General features: G+C 49.5%; 10 protein-coding genes across 10 annotated transcripts; 5 read left to right on the top strand and 5 right to left on the bottom strand.

Moving 5' to 3' along the window:
* Positions 1–1,521: 1,521 nt before the first annotated feature.
* On the bottom strand, positions 1,522–3,790 carry M430DRAFT_143997 (hypothetical protein; the record flags this gene model as incomplete). The annotated part of the gene is made up of 5 exons (XM_024862861.1): positions 3,093–3,790; positions 2,922–3,045; positions 2,751–2,867; positions 2,629–2,697; positions 1,522–2,582 (listed from the first exon to the last, which is right to left on the bottom strand). The coding sequence occupies exons 1-5, from the start codon at positions 3,570–3,572 to the stop codon at positions 1,522–1,524; spliced, it is 1,851 nt and encodes a 616-aa protein (XP_024719221.1). The 5' UTR covers positions 3,573–3,790.
* A 9-nt stretch (positions 3,791–3,799) lies between these two features.
* Positions 3,800–4,324, top strand: M430DRAFT_21140 (hypothetical protein; the record flags this gene model as incomplete). The annotated part of the gene is made up of 1 exon (XM_024864445.1): positions 3,800–4,324. The coding sequence occupies one exon, from the start codon at positions 3,800–3,802 to the stop codon at positions 4,322–4,324; it is 525 nt and encodes a 174-aa protein (XP_024719222.1).
* A 759-nt stretch (positions 4,325–5,083) lies between these two features.
* M430DRAFT_266710 (hypothetical protein) lies at positions 5,084–5,908 on the bottom strand. Its single transcript, XM_024865430.1, has one exon. The coding sequence runs from the start codon at positions 5,597–5,599 to the stop codon at positions 5,168–5,170; it is 432 nt and encodes a 143-aa protein (XP_024719223.1). The 5' UTR covers positions 5,600–5,908; the 3' UTR covers positions 5,084–5,167.
* A 1,567-nt stretch (positions 5,909–7,475) lies between these two features.
* M430DRAFT_106396 (hypothetical protein) lies at positions 7,476–9,849 on the top strand (the record flags this gene model as incomplete). The annotated part of the gene is made up of 2 exons (XM_024861079.1): positions 7,476–7,685; positions 7,744–9,849. The coding sequence occupies 2 exons, from the start codon at positions 7,476–7,478 to the stop codon at positions 9,847–9,849; spliced, it is 2,316 nt and encodes a 771-aa protein (XP_024719224.1).
* Positions 9,850–10,357: 508 nt separating this feature from the next.
* Positions 10,358–12,091, top strand: M430DRAFT_106026 (hypothetical protein; the record flags this gene model as incomplete). Its single annotated transcript, XM_024861048.1, has 2 exons — positions 10,358–10,422; positions 10,558–12,091. The coding sequence occupies 2 exons, from the start codon at positions 10,358–10,360 to the stop codon at positions 12,089–12,091; spliced, it is 1,599 nt and encodes a 532-aa protein (XP_024719225.1).
* A 317-nt stretch (positions 12,092–12,408) lies between these two features.
* Positions 12,409–14,051, top strand: M430DRAFT_68360 (hypothetical protein). Its single transcript, XM_024869344.1, has 4 exons — positions 12,409–12,432; positions 12,529–12,603; positions 12,656–13,244; positions 13,306–14,051. The coding sequence occupies exons 2-4, from the start codon at positions 12,592–12,594 to the stop codon at positions 13,806–13,808; spliced, it is 1,104 nt and encodes a 367-aa protein (XP_024719226.1). The 5' UTR covers positions 12,409–12,432; positions 12,529–12,591; the 3' UTR covers positions 13,809–14,051.
* Positions 14,052–14,334: 283 nt separating this feature from the next.
* Positions 14,335–15,702, bottom strand: M430DRAFT_29779 (hypothetical protein; the record flags this gene model as incomplete). The annotated part of the gene is made up of 1 exon (XM_024865900.1): positions 14,335–15,702. The coding sequence occupies one exon, from the start codon at positions 15,700–15,702 to the stop codon at positions 14,335–14,337; it is 1,368 nt and encodes a 455-aa protein (XP_024719227.1).
* A 1,060-nt stretch (positions 15,703–16,762) lies between these two features.
* Positions 16,763–18,667, bottom strand: M430DRAFT_105712 (hypothetical protein; the record flags this gene model as incomplete). Its single annotated transcript, XM_024861022.1, has 4 exons — positions 16,763–16,994; positions 17,043–17,433; positions 17,488–17,867; positions 17,919–18,667. 4 exons carry the CDS (start codon positions 18,665–18,667, stop codon positions 16,763–16,765), a joined length of 1,752 nt encoding a protein of 583 aa, XP_024719228.1.
* A 929-nt stretch (positions 18,668–19,596) lies between these two features.
* On the bottom strand, positions 19,597–21,310 carry M430DRAFT_36341 (hypothetical protein). Its single transcript, XM_024866913.1, has one exon. It carries the CDS (start codon positions 21,270–21,272, stop codon positions 19,725–19,727), a length of 1,548 nt encoding a protein of 515 aa, XP_024719229.1. The 5' UTR covers positions 21,273–21,310; the 3' UTR covers positions 19,597–19,724.
* A 411-nt stretch (positions 21,311–21,721) lies between these two features.
* M430DRAFT_125308 (hypothetical protein) lies at positions 21,722–27,067 on the top strand. The gene is made up of 4 exons (XM_024861948.1): positions 21,722–22,056; positions 22,137–24,658; positions 24,705–25,861; positions 25,916–27,067. Exons 1-4 carry the CDS (start codon positions 21,924–21,926, stop codon positions 26,838–26,840), a joined length of 4,737 nt encoding a protein of 1,578 aa, XP_024719230.1. The 5' UTR covers positions 21,722–21,923; the 3' UTR covers positions 26,841–27,067.
* The last annotated feature ends 5 nt before the right edge of the window (positions 27,068–27,072 follow it).

Below are 27,072 nucleotides of genomic sequence, written 5' to 3' on the forward strand. Positions count from 1 at the left end.
ACATAACATAGTACTCCGGCGCATGTCTTGCATAAGGGAAGTAAGGTAACAGGAAACGGAACGGGAGTGGCGCCGCGGCGTGGCGTGGCGTGGGTAGGTAAGTGGGACGGATACACGGATGTGCCGAAAGGTTATTTATTTATTCTCGACATCCCATCCGCATGCTGATTTGATTGTGTGTTTATTATTGGGTTATAAGGTACCCGGCCGGTAAGGTATGCACTTGCATGCAGGTTTGGTTTGGTTTGGTTTGGTTTGTTAGATTGGATTGGATTGGATTGGATTGGATTGGATATAGCTAATAAGAATGTTAGGGAGGTAGGTAAGGTAAGGTAAGGTAGGTAGGGATTTAGTTCTATAGGTAGCGACGAACGAATTGTCTACAGCACTTAGGTAGGTAGGTAGGTAAGGTAGGTACTGTATGTTAGGTAAGATATTTAGGTATCTTTTAACCTCTTCTTCTTGGTCGTGTTATCATCATCATCATCATTATAGCGAGCGGCTATTATTATTGTTGTTTTTATTATTGTTTTTTGAAGGGATCATGTAGTCACTCCAGTATGTATGTATGTATTTGTACATACATACTTTTCAATTTCATTAATTAATAAATTAAGACTAAGGTACCTACTCATACCTTAAGTTAAGTTAATATGCCCAAACCCCCCCCTCCCCTTAGGAACAGCAAACCGTTCTTTCAACAAGTTCAACAACAACAACTGCTACTACTTACTACTGCTGCTACCCAACCTAAACCCCCTTCCCTCCATGTGTGGCATACAAGACCAGGCCAGAGCCAGAACAGGGGGTCATTATATATCAAACCACCTTTCCAAGATTTTCCACTGTACAGTACAGTAGTTCGAACATAAGGTACCTACCTACACAAGGTACATACATGATAAACGAAACGAAACTAATGCAAACAAGTGCTGAGAGATCTGAGACCTCAATCTGAGACCCAATAGAAACACAGATCTTCGACATACCTTCGGGAGGAGCAGAGTAGATCGGAATGTAAAAAAGAAAAAAAAATCTGAGTCAAGTCATGCGATCGGGATCTCGGGTGTCTTAGGGATCTTTACTTTACTTAGCTATTCGTTACATGTTCTTTTTTGGCTTGTGACAGTCACCTCTTGAGTGGTTTTCTGCTTTTTCTTGAAGCAGGGAGGGGTTTTCTCATGGGGGGTTTTCACGAACGAATTGCACTGTATGGTTTTATTTGAGTTCATTCTAATTTCTCTCTACTTTTCTAGTTTCCTTTTGCCTACCTACCTATTTAGACCCCTATTTTTCGTCTATCCCAGTACCGTAATCCCAGGTGCCTTATGCAATCGTGAACCCTATCTATCTACTTCCTTCTATCCAGTGATAGCAAAATAAGAAATCATCTATATGCTAGCTCAAAAAAACAAATAAAAGAGACCAAAAGACTGAAACGCGCAACGCTCAACGCTACTTACCCAAGTGAACAAACAGAATAGAAAACCGGACCCAGCCAGATATCGTAATGCGTGACTATTAAGCCTTAGCAGCTACCACGTCCTGAACCACCGTCACCGCCTCGACGTTCTCCTCCCTTGCTTTCTTCTCCCGCGTAGCGATTCGGGTCCGTCTGTCTTGCGCCCATCTACCCCCGTTCCTCCACTCCAGCAACAGTAGCGGCGTCGCGGCCAACGTGATGCCCGAGAACAAGGCGAAGGTCGGCCCCGCGCCCACGCCATCGATAATCATCTGCACAACGGCGACGCCCAAGGCGCCCAGCAGGCAGCGGACCAGGTTATTGACGGCCGTGGCGCTGGCTGATTTCCCTGGGTACAGGTCGACAACGAGGGTGGAGTTGAGGGCGAAGATTGAGTTCGCAGTGTAGGAGATGATGAACTGCAGGATGAGCGGGAGGGCGATGATGTCGAGGAGCAGCGAGAAGCCGTACAGCGCGGTGCTGATCAGGAAGAGGAGCACCATCCACCACATGTTGCGCATGCGGGTTTTCTCGAAGGGGAAATCGACCAGCTCTTTCTTTTTCAGGGCGACGTCGTCGGGGATCTTCTTCTCGGCACGGTAGCGGCGCTCCATGACCACCCAGTCGTGCTTGGAGAGCTTGCCCGTCAGATAGGCACCGAGCATGGAGGCGGTGCCGTTGGGGAGGAAGACGAGGCCGAGCTCTAGCTCGTTCAGGTGGAAGCGGGTTTGGAAGAGCGCGCTGGTGCTCGAGGTAACCATGCTCCAAACTGCATAGACTACCGAGCCGAAGAATATAATACTGAAGACATCTTTTTCAAGCAGGAGCCTGAACGGCGTAAATACCATTGAAAAAGAAAGTTTTTGTTTTGGTGGAAGGTCGTGCTCGACGAGCTCTTCGGGCGGAGGGGTGAATTTGTAGTACAGGGGCCGGTTGATGCCCTTGAGGCGGATGCTGCCATTGCCTGCAATTGACCGAAGCGTCTCGGGGAGAATGATAACCAGAGCAAGGAGGGCGAAGGCTCCTGCTCCGAAGAGAACCCAGAAGATAGCGTGATAGCCCAGATATTGGGTGATAAGCCCACCGAAGACGGGGCCAATCGCCTGACCAAATACCCGGACTAAACATTTAGCAAAGTTACGCACGAGGAAGAGAGTGCTACCTACTTCCTTGATTAGTGCCTGTAAAAGACCCTCGCTCCTTGGGTGTTGCGATATCTGAAATTAGGCCTTGACCTGAGAAGGGGTGTTAGTGTCTCAAAAATAAAAGACGGGCAAGGAGCGACTACCAATTGAGATTGTGGCAGCACTACCAGCTGCTTGTAGACCACGTAGAGCCATCAGTGACCCGAGACTGTTACTGAAAGCAAGACCAATGTTTGCAGCAAGATATACAACGAATGTTCCTGGCTCCGCCGTTAGATGGAACTCTCACTGAGGTATCGTACCGTATTGCTCACCAATGAATGTAACCCGTCTCCCCCGCGCGTCTGATAATGGTCCCCAAAACGATGGCGCAAGACCCTGGACAATCATATATACAGTAACAGTAAGACTGAGAAGCGACATGGATACGTGTATTTCCTGGATAAATGTCAGCGCTTGAGCTACAATCTGGGGTTTCTACTTACCTTAGAAATCTGTGCCAAGGCCGGGAAGTATATATTTGCTGAAAGAGATGAGAACATGCCAGCAATGGCAGCGACATACATCAGAAACTTCTTTTTCTTGTGCGAGAAGACATGGAAAGGTGGCTCCGCACGTCTCCCCTCAATGGCATCACCGCCAAGACTCTTCTTAGGGGATATACTGTCAGCACCCGGAGTTGAAGTCCCTGACGTAGTACCGATAATGCTTTGGCTCTTCGCAGGATAACGAGACAGTAGGTACGTTCGGCTCCCGCCAGGACTTTCCGGGTTATTGGGATCGGTAAGGACCCGTTGGCTCTGGCTGTCCCACGCGCTGTTGGGTGTCGTACATCCCTTGGAGATCTCGTGGCTTTTCGGGGAGTTCGGGGAAGAAGGCTGTGTCGATTCAGGAACATTTCGATCTGAGAGGGCTGTGGGCGTTGATGGGCGGTCTGTGGGAGATGCTTGATTTGTGGACCCCATAGCTGTAACTGAGCATAACCGCCACAGGAATACCCACTGTAAAGCACTGAGATCTGGACGAAGCAGGAATTGCTGGACGAAGTTTCGGAAAAATTCTTAATCCTTCAAAGGCACTCTTGGAGTTGCAGAAGGTTCAGTTCAGTTCACTTGTCATGGAAATGACATCACACTAGAGCTTGATGAGCGCGGACATCGTAATAAGACTTCGGGTCCCAAGCAAATAAATAATGCTTTTTCCACCAGGAGATAAGAAATTGATCGACCGAAAAACAAAGAGCAGCACGACCGAAACGGATGCTTCGAAAGAGCACGTTTTGCAACGCGTCGGGCATTATCTTGTTCCATTGCAGGGAAGTCGTCATCCACTTGGATGCTACTGGCTGTTGCTGCCCACGAGTGTGGCATATAAGAAGACCCAAGAAGGTGCTGCTGCGAGTGTGCAAACCCAAGTGTGTCCCAGGACAATGCCGGCGTCCCCAAGACTCGCGATGCCCAATGGGGCGCGACTGGTGACCGTCCAAGGGAGCTCCCGAGTCTTGGCAGGAGGAAGTCCCGAGCAGATCTCTGGCAGATCCCAACCGCACCCGGCAGGCAGAAAAACAATGTGGAACAGAGAGTCTGCGGGAGAAGGTCTGGCGGCTGGGCCTCGCGAGTCGTGGGCGGAGGACATTTGGAGGCTCTTGGCAGGTCCACCAGTCCACCAGCAGTGGGCCGGCCGAACGACCATCGATATACTCTTGGAACCTGGATAGACGGACGGGTACGGGTTCATTCACCGTCATTGGCCCTGCGAACAGGAACATGGGCTCCTAGAGGTGCCAAGATCGCCATGTTCGCGGCGAGCAGCGTCCCGGGCAGGGGGCGCTCACTCGCTGCTGCAAATAATGCTGCAAAGCTGCAAAAGGGGCACCCACGTCGACACACCTGCAGACATCTCTACTCAATGCAAAAAGAAGACCGGCGACGCGGCCCTCAATATGCCTCGTTGGCCAGACATACGGGCCATGTGCTTATCATCATGGTCTTGGCAAAGAGTGAGCACGGCTTGGCAATGGCACGTTGTGGTCTTGGAGTATCGTATCCGTTGCGGTGGCCTGGTGTGAGTCTCCTTGGGCAGTATTACTGTAGGTATGATCCGAATCTAAGAGCCAAGGCGCCAAAAGATGGATCTTGATGTCCTCCTTCCGTTTCCGTCTCCGTCTTCGTCTCCGTCTCTGCGTCTTCGTTCCAGTTTTCCATATTCTGCATCTCTCTATCTTGTGCCTCTACTCCACCTTCAGTCTCTATCATCATTATCATGTCTCCGTCCCCAGTCTCACTAGTCTCACTAGTCTCTTCATCATCCACCTTGTCATCGTCTTCGAAATCGTCGCTTCTCTCATCTTCGGGTTCGTCGGCTTCCTCGTCCAGTCGCTGCCACGGCGTTAGAAATCATTCATCATTCATGAACAGTGCACCGAGTGCTTTACCTCGACATCCAGATCCTTAATACCGAACTTGCTTCTCTTCTTAGACCAATACATCTCAGCACGGTCACTCAGGCGCTATACTCATGTTAGCAATCAAGTCACTAGAGGAACTTGGTTCAAATCGTTTCAGCTCACCTTCTCCATTGACTTTTTCAAAATTACCCTCATGCGGTATGTTGCACTCCCCACCTCATCAAATTTCTTAATAAGAAACTGTGCATAGAGACCTTCCATCTCCAATCTCCCGAGAACCCTCCCCTTCATGTGGACAGCCTTCTGATCGACGGCCTGGCAGAACGAGAGGAAATTCATGTTGTCTAAAACCTCATTGAAGGTGCCTCTGAATCGCGGTACAAGCTCGGTCCTGTATGGTGTGGACATTAACCTATTCCAGTGACTCCAATAGACCACCGGCCTGCCGTATCTCGCCGTGAAAGCTTCTGAGAAATCAAAACTCTTCCATTTGGATTCGTCTGCCAGAGCCTGACCTGCAAGAATATAAAAGGCTTGCTGCCTCTTACCAGGGGCACGAACGGGGGGGAAGTTGGTTACAGACATAGTGCTTGCGATCTCTTGAGGTTTGGTCTGGAGTTGTGGAAGACCGAAGTAATCTGTAAACAGGGCGAAAAGTCGCGTCTTGAAATAGCTGGAGCAACTTCGCGTAGATTAATCAGTGAATTGAATATTGACTTGGAGTTCACTGTTTTTTCTCGAAGCAAAATTGATCCACCTAAAGAACACGCTCTCCAACCTGGCATAATCAACGGAAGGTCAACGATATTTTTGTTGTACAATGACCAGTAGAGAGATGACAGGGCTCTTGAGTCTGAGATCTCGATAACTATCAAAGTATGAGCATGTTAGAAGTCTCGCTGTTCTTTGATTGTTAGGATAATCTCAATGATCTTGAAAGTGTCTGTGCCAGTTGGTGGAAGAAGTTCTGATCGTCAAGTAATCTAGAGGGGTGGTCCTTGGAGGATGGATATACACGGCCATGTTTATGCTCGATTTTCCTAATTCGGCCTATTCTAATTTCTGAGGCTACCTCTGAATCGCCATTGCTGCTGTTAAACAGGCCCCCACTCAGACTCTCAAATATCACAACAAAGATTATATAGCCAGCAACGACAAGCATCAATGGGTGAAGAAAGTGGTAATATAAAGTATGTGTAGCAGAGATGTACCTAGAGACCATGATTCGGTACAGAAACGGATGATTACTACTATGTGGCGGGTGACGATTTGCATGGAAACATTCCCCCAAACAAGGATTCTAGCATTTAATTATATGGCTATGTTGAGTGCTTAGAATCTTAGAATATATAAAACAAACGGTGGTGACTCGCGAGTTCTTAAGCGTCACATCGAGGGGAGCAACGTAACTGCGGTACCAGATCAACATAGCAACAAGAAATGTTAAAAGAGGCTCACTTGAGCAATAGGATTCTTACTTTTGGCTATTCAAACTCGACTCTAGTTGTCTGACTGCAGACTCCGAAGCCTGGTGCTTGATGTTATGACCTAACAGGTGGGTTATCTATAAGAATAAGCAAATTGGTACAAACAAACAGTTCCTCAAACAAAGGTAATCCAAGCTAGGGCTGAGAAGGACTTTGGTTGAGTGGTTGTTAGCCAGCACTATTGCTTGAAATAGTTCTCGTTAGCAACCGCAATACATCACTGGCCTGATCTTAGAAAAGCCGGCGTTCTTGGGCGTCGCACGTTCTTCCGGGGGGTCTACAAAGAGAGAACTGTTGGTGTCTTCAGAATTTGACGGGCGGGCATTGGGGGTTATACGGGTGTCCTGGTTCAGAAAAGGCACCTCTGAGCCAGTATAGACACGGGTCTTGACTTGCACACCCACCACTTTTTTTCAGTATTTTTCAGTATTTTTCAGTCCCTAGTCTGGCAGTGAGACTGATTTTGGAATATATTTGTTGGAGGCACGCGTTTTCGGTGTTGTGGCCTACTGTAAGCGAATATCGCAAGTGATTTGGAGGGTTGATGTTTTGAAGTTCGTGATACCCGCGCTTATCGCGTCTAATATTTAGGCGAGGATTCTCCGGCATGAATAATCCCTGTCGCAAAGAATTGAGCAATATGCTCAACAACTTCATTCGATCGAAGTTACCACCGATCCTGCTCAACAACCCCAGATCATCTCATTATGCTCTGATTCGGTCGAATATGAACTCAATGACGAAGCCGAGAACTCGAAAATCATTTAACAAGAATTGCTGAACGGCTAGCTGCACGACGTTTGAACACGCCACCTTCGAATCAAAATTAGTTGAGCTGCAGCTGGGCACAAGCCTAGGACTTCGTTCAGTATCATTACGACCTCTCTTGTATTAGGGAATCAGTCGGCCGGCTCTGAAGCGCTACATAAAGCATTACTCTCCCCCGGTGCCGCCTGTCGCATCTCACCGTCAAGATGGCAAAAGAGCCGGAGATCCACGAGCATATACCCCACAACCTCAAGAAAAAAGAACAAAGCCCGATGACGAACTGGATATACGATGTCTTTCTCTGGATATTCTCTATATTGGTTGACCTGTTCTTCCGAGAGGTTCATCCTCGAGGGTCATGGAAAGTACCAAGGCGGGGCCCTGTGATCTTCGTGGCTGCCCCGCATGCGAACCAGGTATATGATGAGACCCTCCAGAGGTTTACATTATATCTACTAACAACATATTATCTAGTTCGTGGACCCTCTCATTCTTATGCGCACCCTTCGAACTGAATGTCACCGCCGAGCTGCCTTCCTCATTGCCGCGAAATCGATGGACCGGTTCCTGATAGGCTGGTTCGCGCGCAAAGTAGGTGCAGTCCCTGTTGGACGTGCTCTTGACATGGTGAAGCCAGGTTCTGGAACCATCTACCTCCCTGATCCAATCAATGATCCTCTACTTGTCCGTGGAGTTGGCACAAAGTTTGAGAGTTCGGAAATACAAACGGGGGGACTAATAGTTCTTCCAAGCGTCAATGGATCAGCTGCGAATGCTGAGGTGGCGGAGGTGCTTGGTCCGGAGGAGTTGAGGCTGAAAAAACCGTTCAAAGGACAAGCTGCTATGAGACAATTGACCGGGAGGGATGATATAGATGATACTGGTAAATTCTTGGATCAGAACGTCAAGGGAACTAAAGAGGGCTTTGAAGGATCTAGATTCAAGACTGCTCCGAAGGTTGACCAAACCCAAGTCTACGATGCCGTCTTTGACCGTTTAAGTGCTGGCGGAGCTGTGGGAATCTTCCCTGAGGGTGGCAGTCATGATCGAACCGAGTTACTTCCGCTCAAGGCTGGCGTTGCAATAATGGCACTTGGTGCCTTGGCAGCAGATCCCGATAGTGGTTTAAAGATTGTCCCCTGTGGCATGAATTACTTCCATGCTCACAAGTTCCGATCTCGGGCTGTGGTTGAGTTTGGGAATCCAATTGATATTCCAAAGGAACTTGTCGAACTTTACAAAAGTGGCGAGCGAAGAGAGGCCGTCAGTCAACTACTAGATACGGTATATCAAGCACTTGTTGCAGTCACCGTCACAAGTCCGGATTACGATACCCTCATGCTTATACAGGCGGCTCGAAGATTGTACAACCCAACTCATAAAAAGCTTCCGCTTCCTATGGTGGTAGAGTTGAATCGACGGTTGGTCAAAGGCTATACCCATTATAAGGACGACCCCAGAATCATATCTCTCAAGAAGTCTGTCACCGATTATAACAAGCAGCTGCGATACCTGAATCTACGGGATCATCAAGTCGAATACGCCAAATTTTCTGTCCCAAAGGTTGTCTTCTTACTCTTCTACAGATTAGGGAAGATATCAGTCCTCTCGATAGGGGTATTGCCTGGCCTTGTACTTTTCGCACCGGTTTTTGCGGCCTGCAAGATTATTAGTATAAAGAAGTCTAGAGAAGCACTAGCTGCCTCTACGGTAAAGCTGCAAGGTCGAGACGTAATGGCGACATGGAAACTGTTGGTGGCACTCGCCTTTGCACCAGTCCTCTACGTTTTCTACACCACCATACTCACATACTGGGCGTACCGTAACCGAGTTCAAGGATACCTGCCTGATTGGGTTCCTCTTTGGGCCGTTGTCCTCTTTGGATACGTATTCTTCCCGGCAATTACCTTCGCTGCTCTTCGTTTTGGTGAAGTTGGTATGGACATTGTCAAATCGCTACGCCCTCTTGTTCTGTCTCTGAACCCAGTGTCAAATAACACCATACATAAACTCCGAGAACGTCGGGCGCAGCTGAGTTCCGAGGTCACGGACCTGATCAACACCCTCGGACCTGAAATGTTCCCCGACTTCGACGCCGCTAGAATTGTGGCTGATCCCTTCCGCGCTGACGAGTTCGGTAGACCTGCATCACCAACGCATGGCGGCTTCCGTCGCAGAGGCAGCAACCAATCCGGGATTTCTGATGCAGACATACATGCAGAGACACCACCACACCGCCATAGAGCCAACATTCATTTTGGAGGTGTTTCTAATTCGAAATCTCACCTTCCTCGAAACGAGTCTTTTGGTAACATCGGAAACATTGGAGTCTTTTCAACACGGCCATCCTCTAGAAGTAGAAGTCGGAGCAGCAGTGTCGGTGGTGCGGCGGGATCTGCGGGTTTCCCATTGAAGGGATTTAGCACACTGGATTCGAAAGGAGGGTTTGACGAGGCAAGCATGAAGATCAGAGAAGCTATGAGGGAGAGGGGCCAGATGAGACGGAGAAGGAGCGAAGATGCGAGGGAGGAGGATGATGATGACGAGGAGAGTGATGATGAGGAGAGAAAGAATATCTAAAATGATATGGGTTCTTTATCGGGCTCCCTTGCCCAAGCGAGGAATACGTACAGCACATGTATTCTTGAATTTGATGATAACACAGATACAGTAGCGTTGGCGTTTGGGATTTGATAATGCAACGTACACGGTTTCCTAACTACCTTACCTGCCCAGACAACGACATGCAATTCCATGACACCGAGCTTGATTCAAAATGCATCGCGTGACTCAAACTTTTGGCAGTACAATACCTAATTGAGTTTCAGCTTTCAGGTGACATGTAGTGGCATCTCCTCCAGAGCGTACCTGCAGTACTTTACGTACAGAGGGGGTCCAAGGTAGGTACCTTATACAGGGGTCGTTGATTTTAGCTACGCGGCAACGATTTACCTAGTGATTTGCAGTAACCTATTTGGGAAACATCTAAAGAAAGGAAGCTCCTCCGCTCAAGAATAACATCAAAAACATCCGAAGACCAAGACCCGCGCAACAGTTGATAGAGCTCTACTTAAAGAGACTCGGAAACATGGGGCTATCACCATGGGAAACTAGCGACAGCCAGCTGTTCGCACTCATCACAGGCGCAAATAGGTACAACTGCTCCTAATCTACCCCCCTGAGAAACACAGCAGATGCAGTCCTGGTTTCGTTGCAGCGTTACCTGTTATCCAGTCTCTTTCTCCAGATGGCACAGAGCTGTTAGGAAATTTTCTGACGTTCTGTCAGCGGTCTAGGTTACTCAATCGCCACTCGTCTCATGGATGAATTCATGACCTCGCCATCAACACCCTCCAGCAAGCATCTCATTCTAATCCTCTGCACACGAAGCCCTCTGAAAACGCGCTTTACCATTTCTCGTTTACGGGCCCACCTCCGACAACTAGTCGACTACTCCCCTTTCGCCGCAGACCTCCGCAAGAAAGCGACAGCACAGGGGAATGAATACAGATGGGAGGACATGGTGCAGAGAGTACATTTCTTGGGCGTGGAGGCTGATCTCTGTAATCTGAAGAGCGTATATGCTGTGGCTAACCAGCTGGTTAATGGAACGGTGGGCAGCCCGGATGCAACGACTTACGATGGGGGCAAGCTCCCTCACGGCTCTCCAGGAACCCAGAGTTTTTCACCGGAAATTCAGCAAGATACCTGGGCTTTAAGCCAGAAGCCAGGATCAACTGGTGCACACAGATCATGGGGTTGGGGATTGAGCGGTATACGGGTGCCGAGATTGGATGTAGTGGTTCTCAATGCAGGAATGGGAGGCTGGATTGGTTTGGATTGGTTCTGTGCTATTAAGGATATCATGTGGGATGTCGTTGATGCGACAACGTGGCCACGATACAAGTTACCAAATGTTGGAGCAGTTGTGAAGTCGCAGCTATCTTCGAATACAACCAAGTCTGGGGACGAACCTACACAGCCTTTGCTCTCAGGGCAGAAGAAGCCAGATGAACCTCCTCTTGGAGAAGTATTCTGCTCGAATGTCTTCGGGCATTACATCCTTACACATGAGCTAATGCCCCTTCTCTCGCAACCCGCCTCGCCGTCTTCAAAGACGGGGGGTAAAATCATCTGGATGTCAAGTGTCGAGGCTATACCTCAATCTTTCTCCATCGAAGACATTCAAGGTCTTAGATCCCAGGTACCCTACGAAAGCAGCAAACGCCTCGCTGATCTCCTTGCTCTGACGTCCGATCTACCTTCCGTCCAACGGATCTCTGCTCCCTTTTATGACAGCGCTCATACCACGACCGCCAAAAACGCGGACCAGAAATCGAACGACAAACTAGTAAAACCTAGGATGTACGTAACGCATCCCGGGATCTTCACCTCAGACATTCTCCCCCTCAATTTTTTCCTCATGTTTTGCTGGAAGATCATAGCTCTCGTCGCGCGCTGGATGGGAAGCCCCTGGCATACAGGAGATCCATACAAAGCCTCAGTAGCACCTGTTTGGTTGGCTCTTGCGGATCCAAAAGTACTTGAGGATCTAGGAGGAGACAAGGCGAAATGGGGTTCATCAACTGATTTTTGGGGTGAAGAGAGAGTTAGGAGGACGGAAGTTGGCGGGTGGGGATGGGATGGAACTGTGGGGAGTGCGGTAGATGGGGAGAAGAGGAAGGGGAGACGGAAGGATGCTGTTGATGTTACCAAGGAGTCAAGGGAGGATTTCGAGATCTTGGGAGGGAAGTGTTGGGCGCAGATGGAGGAATTGAGGAGGGAGTGGGAGGGAGTTTTGGGGGTTACAGGTAAGAATTAGATGCTTTCTGGCTTCATTAGATACAAGTGAAGTTCTGTTACGGTCAAGCTGACCAGGCTGATCAACTGTTTACGTCTAAAACCCCTTGAATTCTGAAGAGTATCCGAGTCCCTTGACTCGTTTTTAATCCAGTCATACGACTCCTTTCCAACCTTTTCACTCTCGATTACTTCAGCTGTTGTATCTACTCGCTTCTCTACACTTTTGTGATATTCACTGTCCATCGGCTGCGTTGGATCCTATCTTTCGCGTACACTGTATGGGGACGCTTCGCTTCCAGTTTGGAGTTCTTCCTCTCTTCACCAACTTCTGCGTGTCAACGGCCTTCTACAACAAACTTTGTAAGTGCAATTGCAATTAATTTTGCGCGCTCTAGCATCCTCTCACATATTCCATCAAAGCTTCGTATTTTCCTGCTGACTGGTGTCCCTTGTTAGTCTGAAAGATCTACGACGCGTTACCAACCACTTCACGTTCAGTTCCGCGACAGTGAGGAAATCATGGCGTCCCCAGTAAGTTTACCATACCTTGCAGCGCTTCGACTTGATTCTGATGTTTGTAAAGGACCCAAAGATCCCAAAGATCGTCACTATCGATCCTGAGGGAGATCTCACCATCAATTTTTACGAACCCATCAAGGATGGACCAGAATACGTTGGAGGTTCCGGCAAGAGGATCTTTGGTCGTGTCCTTGCCATCTTCAAAGTCTCTCGACAGGTCGTATCCAGAAATTCGCGCCAATTTGGGATGATGCTCATGGGTGTCTTCCAAGAAGCAGGACAACACGTTATTGACATCGAAGAGGGAACCGTCAACAGTCTCGAGCTCTGGTTCCGCGTTCTTCACGATGCAATGACCGATGAGATGTACTGCATTCCAATCGAGGATGTCTGGGAGGCCATCGAAGTCTGTGGTTATCGAAATTTTGACATAAAGAGACTCAACACTTGGTTCGAGAAGTGGTTCAGCTCCACGGATCTCGAGGAGCTCGAGATCGAAGACATGTGCACGCTACTTTACCCCTGCCACGAGTTCAACCATGCTAAGGGCTTTGCGTTCCTTACGAAGTCATTAGCATACCAAATGGCTGGACACATCACTGAGATAAACCCAACCTCCCATCGTCACCTTCACCTTGAAGGGAACGCCATAGGTGAGTAAAAGATCTCCTCATCCAGGACGACTCTAGAAAACTGACTGGGTGTGGCGGACAGGCTCAATCAATGGCGCTCGCGGAAGTTTGAGATCCAAGATGCTACGCGGACTTTTTGAGCCGGTCGATGAATATCTCAAGCAACGCTGCTCATGCAAAGCCGAGGCACTCTTCAGCTATTGCACGGGACTTAGTAAGACCGGCATCTGGCCTCTCGAAAGCCACCACAAAAAGTCGGTCCAGACTATCTTAGACGGTCCGAATTTTATCAAATTCGTGTGCAAACCCCCGCCAAACGCATGCGTCAATTGTCTCGAACGGCTCGCTTCATCCACCCTTACAAAGACGCGCCTTAACGTACTCAGGGACTTTGACGGTCTATGCTTGGACTGCATGGACAGGACCAAGCCCAAACTTGGGGGCGTGGATGAAGATTACTGGGAGCACGATCGTCGGAGGGCATGGTCCTCAGATTGCCGAATTACTCATGATCAGCCGACATGGTATTTCAGCTTTATGGGTAGGAAGACAGAAATGAGAGCTCATCAGCGGAAGAAGAGGTAGCAGCATAGGACGAGGTAGGAGATGTGGCCAAAGACTTTCCCTTCCTTTTAGTACCTATGGTCCCGACGAAAAGATCCGGTACTGGGAAGTAGCATTGCATCTGAGAATAAGCAAGCTTTGGGGAATATGGAGTAACTGATGGAACAAGTTGGAGGAAGAAATTCAAGCTGTGGGTTTTCCATAACTGTTTCATCTGGCTAGCGGCAAGTGCTTGCCTCTCCCCTTGCTAGATAGTGCAAATTCAAACCTGTTGTTTCCTTGGATTTAAATGGGACCTTCCCTTAAAAGTGATTCAGAAGGAAAGGAAACCTCGGCATGGGGACTTTAAAGACTTCCTTGTATTTACTTCCAGTCACTCGAGTCTCCCAAGCAGTCGGGATTCCTCACTGTGAATAAAAAATACGTTCGTGAAACATCCCTCCACTCCCTAGCCCTTTCCTAACGCTAAATGCAAACAGCACCACTTGGGTATCTAAATAACCATACAAGTAAATAAACCTTATCATGAAATGACTCGCGGTCATGACTACTTCATAGCTTGAGGAGGAATCACAAAAACAGGAGCATGTTGCTCTGCTGTATCTTTGTGGTCGGCGGACTTCTCCTGTGGAATTGTGTCCATCTGGCCTACGATCTCCTCTCTCAACTCAACCGCGTTCCAATCTCTATTGTTCTTAGCATTCTCTTCAGCCAACTTAAGCCACTCTTCCCATTGCGGCGTCCTCGGAGCGACGCCCCCTCTCTTCACCCAGCCGATCTTCTTGGTCTCGCGGATCGCATACCACATGGTGCGTGTGAAGCTGGGCTGGCCTGCGAGCGTGTTGTCCTGCTCAACATGTGCATTCTTCGCATCCTCAGGAGTAACATCTTCCACTTCATAGATCGAGAGGTCCCAGAAGGCCCCCTTGTCGACGAGGGATGCGGCCCAGTAAGCACCATTAAGGACGATGTAAGAAACGCCGATCGCAGCCTGCATAGGAAAATCGCAGTTCCCGAGCAAGACGACAGAAACCATGAGCAATAAGGTACCGAGCGCGACGAGGAATTGATACGGGCGTTTGGAAACATAGTACGTGCATTCCTCGGTTCCGACATAGAGCTCACGTGCAACTGCTTCGTCACACTTCACAAGGAGGAATGCTCCTTCGCGGGTGCGGATCACGACGTCGCCGGGAGGAACTTTGGAGTGCGAAGTCCTCTCCATCAGCATGGGGGACCACCATGATGCATAGCCCACGACAGACGAGGCGAGAGAGATGGTGCCGAGCGCTACGCACGCCGTCCCGTCGTGAATCAGAGCCGCCCATATGAAGAGTCCGATGGTCAAAAGACATGACCCAACAGAGAGAACATTCATAGGCGAGTATATTTGAGACGGAACGCGGGGCCTGGGCTTATTTGGATCCGAGCTGAGAGCGCGCGCAAGCTTGCGGAGAGGCGTTTCCTGGCGAGGTAATCGAGCAGGACGAGGACCGCTCTCGATCTCACGAAGGTCGACGCTGGTGGAAGCGGACATCTGTTTGGGTTTCTCGTTGCGAGCGATGTCCTCATCTTGCGGTCGCTCTCGATGCTTGATTTGGAGGACTTTAAAGGATAACTTCGGCAGATCTTCAATGGGGTGTAAGATGTTTGGGAAGTAATTGAGTGTCTGAATGAGGGTTCCATTGTGGACTCCGACAACAGCAGCATTTACTTGTGGCAATCGTGTTGGGCGGGAAGGCTTTAACATGGCCTGAGGAGCGGGTATGATTCGAGGAAGAATGCAAGTCCATGACGAGGTCAAGGCCTGTAAGTGTTCTTCGACTGAAGACTCGCCAACAACTGCGAGAAGGGACACGATGTCTAACCTCCACCCCTTCTCCTCATTCCTTCCCACAGGAAACCAACCCGTCATTTTGTACGCCAAAGTTTTCAGGCTTAGGTGTCAGGGTCAGAAGAGCGGCTTTAGCCCTTGCACAGAGCTCGATAGACGCGTCAAGTTTAGGTACTCGTAAAGCTGCGAAAAGGAAGGGTTGTATTGGAGGTATGGTAAGCCTTCGATTTCTGCAACATTGCGCGGGTTAACAAGGCTACGTTCAGACAGCAATGGATTATTGAAACCTCAAAGACCCAACCGTAAGAAAACAGAGTGGTCGCAGCACCACGAACCTGTATTCCTTGTGTAGGTGTTTCTTGAAGCGCTCGTGATTTGCGCAAAGGACAAGGCTAAGGCTAAGGCTAAGCTCGAAAACCTGGGGTTTTTCTTTGGTATTTGTAGGTTGGGCCTTGACCTTACCCAGGCGCGCGCGGCTGAGTTCTGCAATGTATGCCAAGAAACGCAGCAGGGATCACAACCCATGCTCGGAGAACGGGGTGAGGCGTGAAAGGCGACAACTCAAAAGACTGTCTGTCAAATGTACATCGTGATTGGTGATGAAGACCGGGCGTCCTGCGGGGAGCCAGAAACATCTAAAAAGTGTAATTCCATTATCATGACCTTTGCGCCGACCAGGAACAAGCGCATAATGTTGTATTATCGCGCGGGCGAGGTAGGTTGAGGCGCAGTTTGGCTGTCTCCCAGGCAGAATAAGGCGGCGGCTATTCAGTTGATGTTGGAACCCCTATCTATTTCAACGAATAAGATCTCGAAAGGCTCCTGGAGACGCCTGGGTATATCCTCGAAAAATTACTGAATTGGGTTCGATAAACCTGAACTTTCGTGGTCTCAGGTGATGGCCTTCTACTCCAAACGCCGGAAAAGCTCTGCCTGCCCACCGCTTGCCCTAAGTCCTTGTACTCCCCATAGCCTGTGTAGGCCCCTTTCTACTAATCAGTCCTCTAACATCCATAATAATAATTATAGCAAGTAAGCAGCTGGTAGCCACAGCGGACGACGCCTGGAGGGTTTTGCTGAGCCATGCAGAGCCGAAATGGCTATGGGGGCCAGTGTTGAACGGAAACCGCAGAGATACCACTCAGTGGCGGCCCGGCGCTGGTTCCCAATTCTCTAGCTTTGGACCGTACTCGTCGACTATCCAATGACAGAAGTCGTGCCACTGAGTTTCCCACTCCGCTGTGACGCCTTCCATCTCCTTGGGAGACATACAGCTATGTTCCAAACTCCATTTTGCAAGCTGTTTCCAGCCAAGCAAGTTCATCGATTCTGAGCCTATCATTACTTGATAGAAGTCGTGTGATAATGATGATCTGATTCCATCAGCAATGCATTTTCTACAGGGTTTACAATGTGCTCACCTATAGAATGTCGCATTGTCACTGTTGACAGTGCAAGGTACGTCATTCGCCAGTAGAATAGGCAGATTATGTCCAGCCATAACTGGAGTCAAGCCCAGGACCTCGTTTGAGATGGGACATGACTCAATAGCGATTTTCTTCTCCTTGAATATTTCCATAAGTAGAGGATGCCTTGCGAGAGCGTAACCGTGGCCGATACGCTTGGATTTCAGGAGGATAGCATCGAATAGGTTACCGTCCGCTTTCCCTCCAACATCGAGTGTCTCACCGCAGTGAAATAAGAAAGGGATATCCAGATCCTGAGCTTTGCATTTCTGGCGAAATGCGAGAAACTCAGGAATGAAGTGGCGAAGCTCGTTTCCCATTTCCTCGTGTCCGACGAGATCAAATCCTATAAAGTTCGTTAGGTCGTCAAATCAAGGGTTTCGGATCTCGGCCGTCTTACCACAAAGCAGGTCCGGATATTTTAATTTCAAGTCTATACACTCATCTAGAGCGGTTTCAACCTGCTCTTTTTTGAATGACCGGGGCGTGCAGTAAATAACCTTCATGCCTCCAAAATATTTACCTTCCCGCTTGAGTTTATCCATGGTGTTCTTGAGCTCCTCATCAATGATCTTCAGAATCCCTTCATTGCCGATAGAGCTTTTCCCATCATCCGTTTTTAGAGAATTAGTGCTCATAAAATTCGGCCTTATTTCAGCATATTGAATGTTGTCCTTGACGAAGTCTTCCACGCAGGCGCGAGTGTAATTTCGAAACGCGGATTCATACGCAAATAGACCTTTCATCATTTGAGTGCGGTGATTAAACTTTTCCCAGATGCTGCCGATCGTCAGCGGCGAGACGAGCTCCATAGCAGCACATATGACTTACCCTCGACCGGTTTGATACGTCGCATGTGCTTCTTCTTCTGATATCTGCATCTTCCTCTCAAGCCAAAGCTCCGCCCCAGGGGTATCTTTCAACACGTGGTTGTGCTCGTCAACAAATTCAAATTGCTCCTGGAATTGCTTGTATGACATCCAGGTATTGGGAATGTAGTCCTCATCGAAGACGTTGCCGAGAGGCACGTGCCTCTCGGTACCATCTGCAGATCTAACATGAGTGGCCTCGTGAGGAGTCATGACCATGAAAGAAATCCGAGAATGAGCCATATTCGACGTGTTCGTCAAGGGAAGGGTACTTCGAATGTACATTGCTTCGATATCACGTGCTTGTTGAATTAAGAACTTCGCTGGAAGGCAGGAGTTGAAATGAATGTGAAGATGAGCGCCCTTTGGCATCCGCTTTGCGACATTCATTAACCAGGTTCCATTAATAAGGTCGACATTGCCCAGAAAGTGTTGCCCCACGCTTCTCTTCCCCGTAGCACGCCCCTGCTCGTCAAAAGCGCGCCCATAAGTATGATCCCGGTCGTATTCTCTGATTTTCTGGACAAGCGCAGAAGCCTGCTTTTCAATATCTGATGAAGTTGCGAGAGTTTCAGCACCAAACGCGATGGCTCTCTCCGCCGCTTGGAGGTCCTCACGGGCCTTGTTGTACTCTGCTGCAGATTCAAATTCCCGGTCGTTGATGGCCGTTCTCCAGTTTGGTTGAGACAGCGTTCCAGGTCCTTGGGGCATTTTAGGAGACCGTTGTAGGACTTGGAATCGAGACGGGACCTGAGCCTTGCTCTCGGGAGGGTCGTCTCCGTCTTTATCAGCGGTTGAGCAGAGTACACCCATCCCAATCAGCCGCAGATCGTATGGCAACTATGCCTACACTTATGGTGGGGAACTTTGGAGATGGCGTAGTTACCAACAAGGCCGGGCAGAGATCACATCACTGAGGTGAGCTGCCCTCGTGCTCACAGCTCCAGCTCACAGCTCACAGCTCACTGAAAGGTTAGGCTACTTACCTAGGCTTCTTCCTGTGCTCAGCCACTGAAGCTGATTGGTTGGCTCTCAGCGTCAGCCACTTTGTAACTGCGAAGTAATGACTTATTGCTGGGTAGTATGAGTTCAACTAACTCTGCGCGGGCATATCTATGAAGGAATACAACAATTATTGTTGGTCTGAGCCTGGATTGCATGAAACATACCTACCTACCTACCTGAGAACCTTCAAGTTTGTCATTTGGCGCTGTTTGTCGTCTTGGCGATGGTAGGTCACGTGCTCGATCTGGATTCCCATCAAGCGCAAGCGCCAGAACCCCGCAAAGTGGAACAAGAAGATGTCATAGTCTTCAGTAGTGGACCTGAAAGAGAGCGCTTGTCATCGGCAAAAAGAAAAAGCCGTATCCTTGTGTCGTTGCGCCAGGCGGATACCTTTTAGGCAGATTGGGACTGAGCCTCGATTCGTACCTTAGGTAGAGCAAAGCACACGATTCTATATGACATGCACCCGCTTCTTTTGACTCTGGTCACCTTAGGCCTATGATTCCTTCACGTATTGCCTCGTCGGATGTTACAGTTTAGCCAACAATCTTGAGTCTCAAAGTTGCGTCCCCTTAGGACGTCGCGGTGTGCAAGACTCACAATACACATTTATCCTCTCCGAGTAGCGAAGCACAGGCCGTGAATACAATTCATGTTTCTGAACTAAGGTGGTCTATCATAATTTTCACACCATTGAGTACGCCTAAAGTCTCAGTACTGCTGTCCTCTCTACGCCAGCCTTTGCGCCATAATCTCGCTAGGTCTAATCCTCAAACTTGATACCCTTCTTACCCTCAATATCAATATGGCCTCCCCTGTAACTGCCGCGCTTCTTCTTGTTCTTCTCCTTCGTGAAACCCTTTCCTCTTGTGACGATCAGGTCTTGATGAGCCTTCTCTGCGTAATCGTAAGGGACGTAAGCATTGCTGGCCAATCGCTCATCGATTTTGATATCTTTTGGGATTCTCGAGAACGGCTGGTTCGTCTTTCGTGGGAGCTTTTTGACAGGGTCGGGAGGGAGCGGGGGGGAGAGCTTGCGCGATGTGGCTTCCGTGACTTGTGTTGTGGTCTTTGGCACGGCTCCCGAATCGCTAGAAGAAGATGAACCGGAGGAAGAGGAGGATGTCTTTTTGGGATTATCCGAGAGAGTTGCACTTGTCTCTGAGCCTTGCTTATTGGTGGTAGTCTCCTTGCCGGAATCACTGTCTGAATCCGAGGAGCTTTCGGAATCTGATTCTGGTAATGGTACCTTCTGGGCAATGGAGTTTGTCGACGAATCAGAATCAGAGTCGGAGTCAGAGGAAGAATCACTGTCAGAAGAACTAGATGCAGATTCGGTTGACTTCGCCTTTGGTGCTGCATCCTTCGAGCTGGAATCCGAGTCGGAGTCGGAGTCGGAGTCGGATTCAGAGGAGGAGGAGGAGGATGATGATGATGACCCACTGTCTGACGAGCTGGAAGCCGACTTGGTAGTGGTCTTTGCCTTAGTTTCTTTCTCTTCAGAGCTGGATTCAGAGTCGGAGCTCGATTCAGAGTCGGAGGACGAGGAAGAGTCGTCGGAAGAGGAAGCTGCGGTTTTGGCTTTTTTCGCCTTGGGGGCCTCGTCTTCTGAACTAGAGTCAGAGCTCGAGGATGAGCCAGAAGACGAGGAATCACTCTGAGGTTGCTTCCGCTTCAGGACATTGACTTTGGCTTTTGGCGATGCTACTTTGACGACTGGGGTTTCATTCTCATCGTCGGCATCGCTGTCGGAGCTGCTTGACGAAGATGATGGCGACTTTCTGGAGATAGACTTCTTCGCTGGTGGGGCATCTACCATCTCGACATCGCTGCTGTCACTTTCCTCAGAACTACTTCCACTGCTGCTTGTCCTCTTCTGCTTGCTCTTCGATGTCTCCTGCTTAGCCCCATTGTTTGAGCCAGATGCCTTCTCATCCTTCCATTGGGACCACTCATTGTAGATTGTCGTGAGCGAAGGCACGCCCTTAAGGCTCCCCGCCTTTCCTCCAGCATTCTTCCTCTCGGCAGCAAATGCTTGGCTTGCGCTGGGGAACTCGTTTTCGGCAAGGAAAGCTCCCACTAGATCAATTAGTTGGGAAGGAGGAGCTGATTTGGGAGGTTCGCCAGCAGCTCGGCGCTTCAGAAGATCCTTTGCAAGCTTCTTCTCTTGCTTATTGTTCGATCGATCTTGGGTCTGAGATTTTGGAGTCGATGTAGGTTTCCCAGTGGCAGGGAAGAGCCAATCGGGCTGCTGTTTACTAGCAGCCGACTTGCGCTTCCCGATCTTCTCCATATTTGGGTTGCCAGACATCTCAAGATCGAAGGATGTTGGTGGAAGTTGAGAATCAACAGACCGCAGCAAAAGAACTGAGTTCGCGAACTTTTTTTTCTGCTCAGGTACCGATAAGGTAGGCGAGGCAGAGGCTAACCCTAATAAGAGTAGCGCAGAGCGGAGGCCGCGGGCTCGACTCGACGATTCACGACGCGCGGATGGATGGTTAATAAGGTAAGGGACCTCAAGGCTCAAAGGATCGTCAAGGGAGAATAGACGAGTTAGCTTGGCCGGTCCGGATTATTACCACCAGACAAACCTCTAGGCCTGGATATTTATATAATAAGCACATCAATTGCCTACTGATGCAGGGGCGCAAGACCGTGTCAATTCTTGGTTCTCCTTAACCCACGTGATGCGCATTAGGTCTCTGCAGACGTCCGTTTCTCGCCTTTGATGTCAACTATACCTTAGATCACCAGATGCTAAGTTCACCTTGGTAACGACGACGACATATACCACCACCGGCCATTGCCAAAGACTCGCCCCTGGACAATCCCATGCAGTTATTCCCATATCTATGAGCAGCGCGAGATCGGACGAGCAAAGTTATTCCCATCGAGGCATTGCACATACATAGATGACTGAACAGCATACCCTCCTTTACCGAGACGACGTAGGTCCCGTCAAATGGAGGGTCCATCTCACAGTGGACCTGGCGGGGTCAGCAGCAGCAATGGGATGAGCAGGGCTGAGCGATTTGAAGATGAGAAGCGGAGGATCATTGACAGTTGCTTTGGCAAGAAGGACGAAGATGGATCATGTAAGATTATGTCTAAGCGGAGGGTGATTCGATGCGCGACGACTTCTGGAAACCTGCTGACCTCTTCTCCTTATATGCAGTACTGGAATCATACATAACACATATCAGAGTCATTGAAGATGCTATGTTTCCAGCCTCTCCGCCCCCTCCGAATGCCAACCCGGCCTCTAAGAAACCGCGCCTCATAATTGTAGCAGTGCGCAAGTCAGGACGGGTGCGTATGCACAAGGCCAGAGAGAATCCGAATGGGACATTTTCGATAGGAAAGACATGGATGCTTGACGAGCTCAACTCTGTCCGGTCTTTCAGCGGCGCAATTCCTCGGAGCGCTGAGGAGGAACAACAGAAGCAATGGGCTGGAGGAGCTGGTTTTATCGTGACTATGGGCAAGCCGTATTACTGGCAGGCAAACACCCAAAAGGAAAAGCAGTTCTTCATTGCAAGTCTGGTCAAAATATATACGAAATACACTGGCGGCAAGACCCCTCAGCTGGATGGATTTGACCAAAGGGAAATGGATCAGTTGCTGGGTGCTCCTGGACGCTCACTACCTCCTTCTCAGACACAGTCGCCATCCGGGACGTTACCATCTGGACCAATACCACCCTTTGCTCAAGCTCCAAATCGTCCGCCGCCACCTCTCCAGACACACTCACCATCTGGACCGTCACCATCTGGACCATTACCACCTTTTGCTCAAATTCCAAGCCGTCCGCCACCGCCTCTCCAGACACAGTCGCCATCTGGGCCATCACCGTCTGGACCATTACCACCTTTTGCTCAAGTTCCAAACCGTCCTCCGCCATCTGGGCCATTACCGTCTTTTGCTACAAATCGTCCGCCCCCGAGACGTGATCCGTCACGCGAACCTGGGCTGCGCAACCAGCCGAGTAGGGATGCACTACAGCGATCCACTGCTCAAATGTCTCCAGCAGTTGGAGCCCCATCTTTTAACTCTCCAACAGCAAGGCCCCAAATGCGCGTTCGGCGGGAAGAATCTCCGAGTGAAACCTTTGACCCAACTGGAACCGGGACGCAGCAAAGCCAAGCATCAAACCTGAGAAGATTAGCAGGCACTAATCAAAGCCAGGAGTCGTTTGCAAAGAGTGAGGATACTGTTAGTCTGCCACCACGTTCACGGGGAGGACTTAATGGTACGCCAAATGCCCCTGGTAGATTTCGGGACCGTAGTGTAACACCAACCTTACAACGTGCGATAACACCGGACGATGCCTTTTCGGGCTCTAGGGATGCATTGGATGATATGCCTCCCGTGCCAGCACCATTAACAATTCCTCCAGAGAGACGCCGCCCGCCAATACCTAACATTGGCGACTCTCGCCCACATGAGCAGAGTCTGGATGAAAGTATTATTCCTGCACCATTGTCCAGTCCGGGAATGCGTAGAGAAGCTAGAGAGGATTTACGACCCCCGACTCGTAGTAGCGAACGAAACCAACCACGCCAGCGAGACTCAGATACAACGGGCAGTCTGATCAGTCCCAATGAAGTACAGCCTCCCCAGAGTATCTCCGACAGTCTAAAAAGAGGTGAGGTTTCTGCAAGCCCGCTGAGTGCTCAAGTTACAGCAACGTCTCAACCCACTATTTCTTCGCCTCTTGCCCAGACAACCACCGAAACTGAACCAGAAGAAGAAACACGCCCAGGTCTTGGTCCCATGATCAAGAAGAAGAAATCAATTCTCGTCGAATTACCCCAAGAGCCGCCAGCGGAGGTAGAAGAGGAAACTCGCCCAGGGCTTGGACCCATGATCAAGAATAAATCACCTGTGGAAATGCCTGAAGAACCGCCGGCAGAGCCAGAAGAAGATGAGCGCCCGGGTCTTGGACCGATGATTAAGAAGAAGAAATCCCGACCCGAAATCGCCAACACATTCCTCAGAGCAGCGAAAACCGCCAATGCTTTCAGTACTTTCAAGCCACGCGCTGGAGGAGCTGCGGAGAGATTGAGAGAGGCGGCTGCGAAAGCACAAGAGAAAGAAGGGCCGGATGGCATCACCAGCGTAGTTCCCGCGCCATCGTTGGTTGCGGTTCGAGCAGCTATTAACACCAATTCGAACGCATCCACACCAACAGAAACCCCCATTGAGACGACCTCCACCCCGAAAGAGAGCATAGCCTCTACCCAAAAAGAGAGTGAGAAGCTTCCGGAAGTTAACGGCATCGTCCCGCCACGATCAGAGCAGCCTACTAGCGTCGAAGAGAAGGCGCCACAAGACACCACTTCAGCAGAGAAGTCAAAGACTCGAGAGATAAAGCGGCCGAAACCATCTTCTGAGACGATGCAGAAAGAACTAGCTTCATTGGGCATAGATCCCAGCATTTTAGGCGGTAAAGGTAACGATTTAGTTGCTGCTTGGGATGAATTCGGCTGGGTGGGTGATGGTGTGCATACGAAAAATATCGACCAGATGAAAGAGGAAATCGAGCGAGAGCTCAATAGAGTTCAAGCTGGCGGTTGGCTGAGTAGGCTGGAGGAAGAGGATGAGAGGGTTGAAGCTATCAAGGCCGGTCTTGATAAGTGTATAGACGAGTGTGACGAGCTTGATGGATTGCTGACGTTATATCTTGTGGAAATCAGTGTAAGTCTCCTTAACAGTCTATGTCTGTACCACGCTGACATTTTAGACCCTCAATGAGGACATTGCTTTCATTGAGGCCCAGTCGCAAGGTCTCCAAGTGCAAGCAGCGAATCAAAAACTTCTTCAAGCAGAGCTTAAATCTCTCCTCGACACAATATCGATTTCCTCTTCTCAACTTGAGAGCCTGTCTCAAGCATCCTTAGAGTCTCCTCGTGGGCTTGAGCAGATCGAAACGTCTCTGGTCGTGCTATATAAAGCAATGCTAACAATCGATCCTTCACTTAGCCTTTCTGGTCCACGAGGGAGCGAGGATGGTAGCCTGATTGGTCGGCCTGGAGGTATTGGCAACAGTGAGATTGGAAGCATGCGCGTTCTGCAGGAAAAGAAAGATGTCTACAGACATGAGACTGCCACATTCCTTCGTCGGCTCAGGCCCTTTCTGCAAGTCAAATTTGCCGCTGCTATTGACGAAACTAGGAAGGCACTGGAGCGTGAGAGAGGCAGTAATCTTGCTCGCGCCGGCAAAGTTAAACTTGATCCGCGCAACCACGACCTAGCTCGGGAGTTGCTCTGGAGATACAGTCCTCTGATGCTGTTCTCACGAGAAGTTGATCGTCCAGAGTGGGAAGAACTGATGAAGATATACGAAACCGTTTCCAGGCCACTGTATCAAGACGAGTTCCGAGACGCCGTATTTGCATGGAAACGCATTGCAAAGAAAGCAGCTGGAGATGAGGGTGATCTTCTGTTCACGTCCCAGATTGAGAAGCAGGCGGAAGGCATTGCTACCACCGCCCGAAAGTTAACAGTGAAGAGAAGTCAGACCTTGGCAAAGAGTTTGCGATCTCCCATTGGGGACAACAGCAGCAAAACCAGCGTTGACAGGATCGCTTCCGATGGCAGACTACAACCATACGAGGTGTTTGCTGGGGTCCTTGAAGAGATGATTCCGATAATCAGCATGGAGCAAAACTTCATTGTTGAGTTCTTTCATGTCACTTCTCTTGAGCAGTATGACTTCCCCGAAGTTGTTGCTGCCGCATCGCCAGACGACAGACGAGGCGTCGATCTAAGGCGGCCAAGAGTGATGGAGCCGAACCGAGAGCTAGCTAGACACGTTGTCCAGTCTATGGAGGAGGTCTATTCGTTCTTCCCGGGTGATTTGCAGGCGCTTGTTGACTGGAGTCTTCAGGCAGATCCATTGTAAGTCGGCTTGAACCTACATACTTTGATTCAAGTAGTACTAACTGGCTTCAGGCAAGGTGTTGGTGTTATCGCTGCAATTGAGCGCAAACTCGTCGAATTCGAGGAGTCTAGCCAAGAATTCCTCGCCCGCACCCTTCAAAAACAACACATTCGTCTTGTTGGTCTCTTTACCAAATTCCTCGATGAACAGATTCGGGCAATTGAGGAAACCAAGGTCAAGATCAAGAAGCGGAAAGGTGTTATTAGTTTCGTCCGCATCTTCCCGTCTTTCTCTCTCGCATTGGAGACCATGCTTATCTCGGCCGATGATCTTGAGATTCGGGAGACTGTCAACAATGCATACACCCGAATTAACAAGGCCATGTTCGAATCTCTGAAAGTAATTGCAAGAGAAATACCCAGTGCTCAGACAACTGGGGCAGATCCGGAGGACAAGGAGGCTCTGAACTACCAGATCTTGCTCATTGAAAACATGAATCATTATTTAGAGGAGGTTGATGCTCGCTCTAATCCAATTCTAGAGGACTGGAAGCATAACGCTGCCCAGGAAATGGAGGAGCACATGTCGCTCTACCTGGGTGCCGTCATTCGGAGGCCCCTGGGCAAATTACTCGACTTTATTGAGAGCACCGAAAGTCTCATGCTCTCACGCCAACCGGGAGAGCTAGCCTCTAAAATATCAGGCATGCCAAGCCATTCCAAAATTACGTTCCAGAAAGTTCTCGCGGGTTATGATTCGAAGGAGATCAAGCGAGGGATTGAGACGCTCAAGAAGCGAGTTGAAAAGCATTTCGGGGACGCCGATGACCCAGGACTCAGTCGCAGTCTCGTATCCAAGGTGCTACAGAATTGCGAGAGATATTATGAACAGGTTGAGGATAGGATCTTAACGATAAGCAGAGATGTGTACGATGGAGACGTAATTGCAGAATGGACAAGAGCAGATGTCTCGGCAGCTTTCAGGAGTCAAAGATGATGAGGGCAGCTATAATCATAGACTGCTGGTCTGGACAGTATCTCCATTCACCTGTATTCGAGTGGCACGCGAGGACTTGGCGTTTACACAGGTGCACATTGGGTTGTATCAGAATTGCATTCAATGTACGGATAGGAATACCATAAGAATCACTCAATGAAACTATTTTCATCGCGGGTCGGATCCTTGCTTGATATCCAATGGTCATGACCCGAGGGAAATCCGGGGAGAA

Source organism: Amorphotheca resinae (genome assembly GCF_003019875.1).
Source record: "Amorphotheca resinae ATCC 22711 unplaced genomic scaffold M430scaffold_9, whole genome shotgun sequence".
Classification (NCBI taxonomy): Eukaryota; Fungi; Ascomycota; class Leotiomycetes; order Helotiales; family Amorphothecaceae; genus Amorphotheca; species Amorphotheca resinae.

Excerpts from the sequence above, each read along its gene's own strand:
- M430DRAFT_266710 (XM_024865430.1), bottom strand. The coding sequence starts at position 5,599 with ATGTCTGTAACCAACTTCCCCCCCGTTCGTGCCCCTGGTAAGAGGCAG.
- M430DRAFT_68360 (XM_024869344.1), top strand. Across the intron at positions 13,245-13,305 it reads CCTTGAAGGGAACGCCATAG|GCTCAATCAATGGCGCTCGC; the intron begins GTGAGTAAAAGA and ends TGTGGCGGACAG.
- M430DRAFT_36341 (XM_024866913.1), bottom strand. The coding sequence starts at position 21,272 with ATGTCTGGCAACCCAAATATGGAGAAGATCGGGAAGCGCAAGTCGGCT.
- M430DRAFT_125308 (XM_024861948.1), top strand. The coding sequence starts at position 21,924 with ATGGAGGGTCCATCTCACAGTGGACCTGGCGGGGTCAGCAGCAGCAAT. Across the intron at positions 22,057-22,136 it reads GAAGGACGAAGATGGATCAT|TACTGGAATCATACATAACA; the intron begins GTAAGATTATGT and ends CCTTATATGCAG. Across the intron at positions 24,659-24,704 it reads TATATCTTGTGGAAATCAGT|ACCCTCAATGAGGACATTGC; the intron begins GTAAGTCTCCTT and ends CTGACATTTTAG.